The 10,019-nt window shown below is 42.0% G+C and overlaps 1 protein-coding gene across 1 annotated transcript in view; it reads left to right on the forward strand.

Annotated features, from left to right (window-relative positions):
- The window catches only part of PXDNL (peroxidasin like), a 352,571-nt gene that overhangs the window by 216,627 nt on the left and 125,925 nt on the right, over positions 1 to 10,019 (forward strand). Inside the window, exons 5-7 of the mRNA XM_014524383.2 lie at positions 2,147 to 2,218; positions 3,704 to 3,775; positions 7,715 to 7,884. Of these exons, the coding sequence (XP_014379869.1) occupies positions 2,147 to 2,218; positions 3,704 to 3,775; positions 7,715 to 7,884 (314 nt within the window). The remainder of the gene's footprint in view (positions 1 to 2,146; positions 2,219 to 3,703; positions 3,776 to 7,714; positions 7,885 to 10,019) is intronic.

Raw genomic sequence — 10,019 nt, forward strand, 5'->3', positions numbered from 1 at the left:
TCATGTTCATCTTGGAGTCCACTAGGACTCCAAGATCCCTTTCCGCTTCCATGCCACCAAGCAGGTCATTTCCTAGGCAGTAGGTATGCTGGACATTTTTCCTCCCTAGGTGCAGCACTTTGCATTTCTCCTTGTTGAATTGCATTCTGTTGTTTTCTGCCCATTTGTCTAACCTGTCCAGGTCTGCTTGTAGCTGTTCCCTGCCGTCCGGCGTGTCCACTTCTCCCCACAGTTTTGTGTCATCCGCAAACTTGGACAGAGTACACTTCACTCCCTTGTCCAAGTCGCTGATGAAGACATTGAAGAGTATCGGTCCTAGGACCGAGCCCTGTGGGACTCCACTGCCCACATCCTTCCAGGTCGATACCAACCCATCCACTACAACTCTCTGCGTGCGACCCTAGCCAATTCACCACCCACCGGACTGTGTAGTCATCCAAGTCACAGCTGGGGCCCAACCCAATTTCTCTGCAGCCACTGAGCTGAGCCATGCTTACCTGGCAGCTGAAGGAATGCAGTGTTGGACCCCAGCCTGGCCTGGTTTGGGGCTCTGTGCTGCCCAGGGGCATGTGATGGGGGCTCCTGCGAGTGGGCACAGCCCAGCAGAGGCCTCGGGGGCCCCTGTCCCCCCAACCTGGGCTTCAGGCACAGCAGGCAGTCCACAGCAGCAGCCACGTCATTATAAATTGTTATAAACTGTTATTTCTACATTTTTCTCCATCTGAGCTTCAGCCCCTTGCCCACCTGGGGGGCGGGACGCATGTCCCAGTGGGGGGGATGGGGGGGGTTGTGGCAAGATGGTGTGGGATAGAGTGGTGGGGGACACGGTAGATCTTGGGGTGCCCTTTACTTCCAAAAAGTGATCTTCACCATAAAAAGGTTGGAGACCACCATATTAAAGGCACTAAACTTAATGCGCAGTAGCAACAGCACATTAATACATGTGTAGACACGCCCATAGAGTTTAGAAATTGTGTATGGTTTAGTAGTTTTATGTCTTGTTTACCCAGTAAAATTGCTTTTTTGAAATAAGCTATGCAAGGATAACAATTCTGATATTGTCCTCTGTGCAGACATGCTGTTCTGCAATAATAGTTTTTGTAGTGGATATTCTGACTAATTTTCCAACATAGATATGGCTATCTTTTCTTGGCCCTCTACCAGATAATCAGTATTACTCCATTAATTTAAGTGGAATTATGTGATTACACAATGCACCGAATATCCAGCCCTGTGGATCTAGTGCTCCAATGCTATCTACTGAATATCAGCTCTTTATTAAATTTTTCTCTTTTGGTACACTGTAGAAATTCTGAATTTGGTGGTTCAATAGCAGTCTGTGTGACAGGTAGGAGTGAAGGTGTAGTGTTAAAATGTGAGTGAAATTAGAGGTTACAATTGCCATTATTTTTTAATATGCATCTGACATGCACCTGATAATTCCTGATCTCTGCTTAATTTGTGCCCTCTGCATTTTACCTCGTGTTTTCTAAAACTCAATATTTCTAGCATCCCACCCATGACATTTATAGGAGCCTGTTTTAAATGTCAGGCTTGCAAGTAACTAAATGGTATCTTAAAATGTGTGAATGTAAGTGGAGAAAATGTATGTACCTGCTCTGCTGGCACATAAAATATCTGCAAACTATGTATATATGCACATAACTAGAATAACATTAAAAGGAAAATCTAACCTGGTTATTTTCTCTGCTCCATTAGCTCTGTTTCAGAGATTCTTTATCCCTACAATGCGAAAATTTGGCCACTTGCTACATAACTCTTTTTCCTGGTTTTATTCCAAATTATTATACAAGCAAATGTTAATATAAATGAGTTTCATTAAACAGAATAATAAGTGCAGCAGGCGCTTTTCTGCTGAGTTACAGTGATGGCTTGGGGTCGTTACCTGCTGGTAGGTATCAGCATCACCTCTTCTGTATCAGTGGGTTCTTAGACTGGTGCTGTGAACAGCAGGGAAAGCACTGTTAAAAATACTTCAAGATTTCCTCTTTACAGAGATTGTACTCTGCAGGGTTGTTTTGGGTACATTAGGTATTTTCAGTCAAAACCATTGATTTCTTTTCTAGCTAATTGCTTCACAAAATCCAACAAGGATGAGCTAACTCTGTTTATGGTCTTTCCACAGTTATATTCACTTCAATCAAATAGAAACAGTTGAGCCAGAAACCTTTAGAGGACTTCGAAAACTAGAGAGACTGTAAGTCCTGGCTGGACACATGTTTCGTTGATTCTTTGTTCATTACTTGTCTTTATCATCATCCTTCTGACAGCAGAAAACCCTGTCCCCTTTTAGTTACAGAAGTGCTGAAAAATAGGGGAAAAATGTGATAGCTATGGTAGCAAGATACTGCAGTGCAGATGTCTTTCAAGATCCCCATCATTCAAGAACAGCTCTCATGTCTGAACTGTATAACTGTGGGGATGCCAAGTTATTAGTCATTTGAATTACCTGATTTTAAAGCACCCTAAATGGGAGTGTAGCTTTCCTTCAGCATTAAATTTCTACAAAAATTCTAGGAGGGTTTTAAAGCAGAGAACTTGTTGTTTGGTGGTTGGTTTGTTTGTTTGTTTCTTAGGGGTAGTTTAAAAACTTGTCAAAGTTAATGATTTTACCCATGTATGGACATCATAGATTCACAGATGTTAGAATCAGAAGGGATGTCAACAGATCATCGAGTCTGACCCCCTGCCTAGGCAGGAACGAGTGCTGGGGTCAGATGACCCCAGCGAGATGCCTATCCAGCTTTCTAGGTAGGGGAGAGCACCACCTCCCTTGGAAGCCCATTCCAAATTTTGGCTGCCCTTACCGTGAAGAAGTTATTCCTGATATCATGGGCTGGTTTCCTTCCAGAGCTCTAAACACCTGATGAGAAGAGGTAACATCACAATTTCCTCCAATGGAAATTATAGTGTTTCCAAGCAGAGCTCCATTCCATCAGTGTAGATAGGTGCTTTGCACATAAGTGTTCAGAGTTTGCTATGGTGAAGCTACACTGTTATGGATAGCATGGTTTAGGAGGAATCCTATCTAGAAAATGTCTTAGATAAAAACAAAAAAGATGTTCTTAACAACTTTTCATGGAAACAATGGCACTATTATACTGTTGTGTAGAGTTGCTAGGCACATCTTAGAAAAAAATGAAGAGTAAGTGTATCATTCAAGAAGAAGGGAGGAACTGACAGAGGAGTACTTAATTAGATAAGATGGAACTTGGCAGAGGCACTGGCCAAGCTGGCTGCCAGAGTGCCAGTTGCATTGGCATGATCAACTGCTGTTGTGGTTGCAGCTTTTTTTGCATCCTCCCCACAAAGATGGTGCCCAGGGCTGACTGGGTCACCCCTCCTTTGTTATACTACATGACCTTAGTTAGAGTAGCCCTATAGTGGAGGAAATAATGCCATTAGCCATAAATGACCAAAGACATTGTTTTTATCATCTGAAATAAATATAACAATTTTCCTAGCAAGTTATAATTAAATAATAGGACTAGAAAAAGACTTAGCACTACCTTTCATGAACAGAGGCATTATCTATAAGTAAATATTTGAAAACTTTTTGCAAGGATATTTTGTTGGCTTTTAAAATATGCAGTGCAGAGACGTGCTCTTTATGAGAATAATCTATGATTCTATAAACGATTTTTGGTTGCACCTTGATTAAGACGCATCTTGTATTTCTCAGATTTTTGCATAACAACAAGTTTTCTAAGATCCCACCTGGAAGTTTTTCTCATCTGGATTCGCTAAAGAGGCTGTAAGTTTTTCAAAGCACTTTTGTAAATAATGGTATTCCTGTTCTACAGCAAAACCTTGTGAACTATGAAGAAATGTTTTTAATTAGGTTAGTTAAATAATGACAGCAGCATTCTGATAAACTGTTACTGGCAAGCTCTTCACTTCAGCAAAGAGATACTGACTTAATGTACTGTAATTATTCAAATGTTGTGTAAGATGTAAATGTGAAAGGAAATAAGATAAAATAAGACAAGGATGAAAGAAAAGGGGGAGAAGAACATGATTGAAGAATGAAAAATGAGGTGGATGTCAATAGCCGTTATTGAATTTGAAATGGGGACAATGAAGGCCAAATCAGGACAGAGATTGGTAAAATCAGTTAATTGAAATGGTGACCTTCTTTGGAGACATGAAAACCAAATGGTGAATTTAATGTTATGTCTGCATTTATTAAGCATTTATTTTCATGTTCCATTATCCTAGAAGTGATGTTAACTTCCTGTTCAAGGAAAAGAACAGATATATAAAATTGTGCTTATAGTAGGCCTCTGCCTGTCTCTTGGTATTACAATAGAATTTCACCAAGTGAGACATTAGCTCGCTGAATGTAATCCTTGCTTGAAAGATATAGCAAAACAGGAGTGACCTCTTTTGGATGCAAAAGCCTGGGCAGTGTATATGGAGATGCTGAGTTTCTCACACATCAGTGCTTATGAAGTGTTTTTTTCCCATAATTAATAAACAATGGAAAGAAATTAAGGAGATTCAGAGGCCCTTCTTGTCACTGCTCATCTCTTACTTCCAGATTTGTGGCTTCAAAACTTAAACAACTTTCTGATTACTGTTTCTTCTACCATAATGTTTCCAAAGCCCCATGTGAAAATTCTTGCTTAAAACTGAGAGAACAGGCCTCTTTGGACTTGAAGGAAGTTTTGCTGCTGTGAATCAGGTCTAGGCTTACCAACACCAAGAAATATCCAGCTTATCAGGGTTTCATTTAATCGGCAGCTTGGTCCCAGTGTAGCAGAACACTTAGATATGTGCTTACAACTGTTGCTATTCACTAATCCATGTTTAACATGTGTTTAAAGTTAAATAATTGACATAATTGTCTTAAACACATTCTTAAATTTCAGTATGTGCATAAGTAATTAGGTGAATTATGGCCACACAAAAGTCTTTTTCACTGTCACAATCTTAGTATTTTAACTGTTACCTTTGAAAATCCTAAAGTTTACAGCAGTAGAAATAGGGCTTTGTTCCTTAGCTGTTTCCTTATCAAAAGCCAGGAACATGAGAACACCAGAGAAAAGACTACCCTAGCACCATATTGCTAATAAAAAGTCATACTGGGTGAGTAACATTGCTATCAAAGAAAATGAGAAATTAAGGATTTATGTGTCTCTGTATTAGTAACGTATCCTTAGGGGTCTATTTCCCTATGCATGTGTAACTCCTATTGATAAAGCAAGCTTTGCAAATAAGTTGAGGTGAGAATAGTGTTTTGGGGCTACCAGTCCCATTTTGAGAAAAGCCAACTCCAAACTCATGGTACTGTGAGAACACTGAGCTCATTCTAAATGTTGCATTTTTCTTTCTAAAGTTTTCAGTCATTAAACTTCTTGAAGTTGAGAGAGAAATTCTGGTCCTTATTTTTTTTTCTCGTATTTGATTCCATTGTTTTAAAACTCTGTTATTGACTTTCAAGCAACATATGTTGCTTCTCGTGATGAGTAGCCAACAAGACGAGAGCCTGAAGGATGTTCTTTACAAGAAATGGCTACAAAATATGTTTAGAGACTTAAACTATCTTATTTTTGTGAAGGCATACTTTTTAATATGTATCCCCTAAACAAATGCGAAAAAGGACCTGGGACCCCAACATTCAGTTCCTGGCTCTGCCCAAGGCTTCTAATATAATCTGTGTCAGTTTCTGTTTTTCCAATCCTCATTTATGAAATTCGGACAACAGGACTTCTCTCCCTTCTCGGAGGGTAAATTTGTTCAAGAATAGGGAGTTGTTTAGATACTGTAGCAATGGAAATCAGTATTAACTCTAAGTTACAGCAGTCGGATCCTCCTTGTCCTGATCTGTTGAGTCTATTCTAGAATTTGGACCTATTCTATGAAGATGGATAATCTGGAATACAGTAAATCCGGTCCTAAGCAATAGTGCTTTGATGAAAAATTAACCGCTCTACCCTAATGTTTAGAATAAGAAATATTCTAATTTTGTTGAGGATGGGTAAAAAAGAAGGGCCTGTGAATATATCTTCTATGAAGATCCTATCCCAGGAATATGACCAGCAGCCCACAAAATCCATGAGTGTATTGAGATAAATAGTACATTTCCCAAAGAAGAGCACATCACAAAAATATGAAAATGACTATACCATTCTGTGGTTATGTGCCCAGTAAAATAAGGGTTTTTTAAACAATAATGGGCCTGAAGAAATTTGTGTTCAAATTCCAGGCTGCCTTTCTTTCTAAATAATGTGGGCTTTTCGAGAGGCATTCCTATTAATATTACTTTTGGGACTGAGCTTTTTCTTTGACCCAGCATTTAAAAGAAAATGACTGTCACCATGAGCAAAATAAAGATATAGAAGATATATATTTTTAAAGGCATATAGTAGTTGTGAGAAAAAAGAAAATCATGCTGAAATAGGGCCTAGGTAGGCTTCTCCATAAATGGATCTATGCTCGGGATGGTTGGAAAAAACTCTGCTAGCAACCTCAATTCAGGAAAGTCTTTAAGGAGACATAGAATTTTAAATGTGACTTCAGAGGCCTTAAGCACAAGCTACAGTCTAGAGAAAGTCATCTTTTGCTTGTACTTTTGTGCTTTGCCAAATTGGAACCAGATAACAAATTGGAGCCCTGCATAAGGCAAGGCTGCCCAACTGGTAGCCTGCGAGGAGTTAAATTGAGACTCTTAGGCTCCTACCTGGCTGCCCGTCCCGTCCCGTCCCGTCCCCATCCCCCCCCGCCCCCCAAATTGCCCCATGCAGTGTAGCTGTGGAAAAAGGGGTGGGGGAGGATTTCATGGGCAGAGTGGAATGATGAAGGGAGGGTTGCAGATATGTGGTGCAATGCTGGGTGGGTTGGGGGGAGTCTTTAAGGTGAGAAACTCGGAGTGGGGACCCCAGTGCAGCTCTTGGGGTGTGTGCTGTCAGCTGCTTGGTATCTGGACAGCTCTGGTGTAAAGTAATGATAGAGGATCCTGGGTCCATAGATTTTCCCCCACCCAGAAATACTGTAGCACTCACAAGTGGTTCTAGATAGCAACCTCTTTTGCTCTCTGATATGTGGGGAGGCAAATTATATCGTGAAACTGCACTGAGAAGGAGAGAAAAAGCTCCCTAGCTCTACTTCCTTTGGTAATGTGTCAAGTAGGACCAGCCATCATTTAGATTCCACACATGAAAAGTAAAAAATGTTGCCACTCTTTCAGCTAATTTCTCACAGGGAGCTTTGGGGAAAAAATCATAAGCCCTTTCATCTAGAAGAAGAATGAAAGTTAAATGTTTTATCCCTTTATATAGAGCACTTGGAATTCCACAAAATAGAAGTGTTACTTAAGCAGAAACCCCTTTAGGAATATGAGTAGCAGACGTCTTCCTGTACATAGCCAGATTCTCTAGTAGATATTTGCACCCTGTGGCTATTAGTGTTCTGTGCTGGAGTTTTTATTTTTCCGTACTTCAGACATTTTTTTTTATTGAGGAACAGGCTGTAATCCTGAGCAGTGTGTGTGTGGGAGGGTGGCAAGAAATGCAAAATGTAGTAGGCTTGTAGTAAGTGTGTTATTGATATGTATATGTATGTGTGGACACACAGATGTAGTTATTTTGAAGAGACTATATACTACCATAAAAGGTAAAGGCAGCTATTACATAAAATCAAGTCAGGTGATAAAATGTCTTAATATTAATTCTAGACAACTATGTATTCACAGGCGTTTGGACTCTAATGCCTTAATTTGTGACTGTGAGTTACTGTGGTTGGCTGAACTGATAAAAGACTATACCAGAAAAGGCAATACCCAGGCTGCTGCTTCATGTGAATATCCCAAGACACTTCAGGGAAGGCCTGTTGCCTCATTACTGGTGGAAGAATTCAACTGTGGTGAGTGAAAATTGTCTTAATGTTGTGGAAATTTAAGTCTGACTTTAAGTCAAAATAGGTATGGTGTATCTATGTGTATTAGACCCTTGCTGCAACTTATGCTGTAAACTGCACAGTGGTTAGTCGGCTTAGTGTGGTTAGCTTAGTGGCTTAGTGAAGCAGTCGCACCTTAAGGTGAAAAATCATTACAGGCTGCCCTTCATCTGCACAGCCATGACTTGCCACTAGAGGCTTGGTGAGCAGGGGCAGGACTAGGAGCTAGGGACAGGACTGGCTCACTGCTCCTGCTGGGCAGAGCAAACACCACAGCCTTGGAGACCGTGCATCCACAGTGCCTTCAGTCACTGCTTAGACACCTCGCTGCTCCTGCCAGGCAGAGTGAACTCCAGAGCGCTTGGATGTTGTAGGGCCTCCCACTGCCTGGACTACTTCACTGCTTCCACCAGGCAAAGGGAATGGCAGTTCAGTTCATGGTGGAAGAGGCGCTGCAGCTGCCAGGCACTCTGGGGCTGTGGTGAGCAGTGGAACAGAGGGGCTGTGCCTTTCCTTGCTGCACCCTGACATCCCCACTCATCCCAACTGCAGAGGGGCCACTTCATCCTTGGATTTTGGAAGACTTCACTTTGGGCAGAACAGCTGTGTGGAGTGGTCACACCTTAGTGGAACAGGAGCTGGGCTATGCAGATTAGAGAGAATCCTGCCCTGGAGTGGCATAACTTTAAGATGAATAATAACCGCTTTAAACCACTTAAATGTGTTAACATGCAGACAATCCAGGGGCTAAGAACTCCAGAAGCTGCCTAAAATTACAATGTACAAGGCTCTTAGAGAGTGTGGAACAAAACAGTACATTTAATTGAAACACAAAAATGTGGATGCTTTGGTTTTACTTAGGTCTAAAGTGAAAAGTGTGGGGGCCAAGGGGGAATCAAGGATCAGGAGTCCTCGGGAACGCTAGCTGGGGTTGCGGCTGCGATCCCGTGACGGGAAGATGGGTACTCTCTATCACCGGAGCGGAATTAGGCACAGACGAGACACGTATCAATTGGAAAACAGAGATGGCTTTACTTACACTGTAGAGTCGTATACAGCGCAGGCAATCGTAGTTGCTACAATTCTACTCTCTAATCGGTAATCGAGGAGCTCTTGTAGACCGGGTAGCTCGGGTCTAACTCGGGCATGCAACGCGGAGGATACGTCGCAAGGCTTCGCCGACGGGGAGTCGTTGGCAGGTGATCAAGCTGCCAGAGTTCCACTCCAGGGGGAATCGCGGAGTTCTCCAACTAGGGCGGAAACGCCCCTAACCTTTTATATGGCTAGCGAGCCAATTGCCAGCCGCCACGTGGGAATAATTTAACTTCAGCCAATCATATTATGCAAATCTGCATTTCCTCGGCGGGAATTCTATCCACGCTGGAACTCTTCACCATGCCGAGACTTCCCCTGCCTTACCGTGCCTTATGCTAGAAAGTTCCACTGTGTCGAGGCACTAATTCAAATCAGCTCTGACATGCCCCCTTGCCAAAGACACAGTTGGGACTTGAAGCACATGCACACCATCCAAGTTATCGATCCTTTTTAAAGATAACTGACTATGTACAAAAATATACAACGACAATAGTTCGTTCTCTACTGCTTCGAACCAAATAGTAACCAAATAGTAACCAACACACATACACACACACATCAATATATTGGTCACAAAAAGTTCAATCACGAGGAGTTCAATAGGTGTCATGGCGGAGTCACATGTCAGACGACCTCTGCGTCTCTCTTTCTCTCTCTGGATCCGCTTCTGACACGTATTTCGAACCTCGGATAAACCTGTAGAAAAAAGAATTCTTAGACACTATTAATCAAATTATATAACACTATCCATTTGGAGAGGTAATCAGATCTCTTTTCTTGGTTCCCCACTCTCCTTCAAGCACGTGACACAGGTGCTTGAACTTGACTCAGCTCCAGATGGCTCTTGCACGCCCCAAATGCACCATCACGAATGACGCCTAACACGATGAGGACGCTCCGGAGTCACCGTCTAGATCCTTCGGATACTGGAAACCCAACTCATGGGCCAACTGCCATTGACCCTCGTCTCCCAGGATCCGCAGCTGTCGCTTCGTGAGTCTGGAGTG

Source organism: Alligator sinensis, unplaced genomic scaffold, assembly GCF_000455745.1.
Source record: "Alligator sinensis unplaced genomic scaffold, ASM45574v1 scaffold1007_1, whole genome shotgun sequence".
NCBI classification, from domain to species: domain Eukaryota; kingdom Metazoa; phylum Chordata; order Crocodylia; family Alligatoridae; genus Alligator; species Alligator sinensis.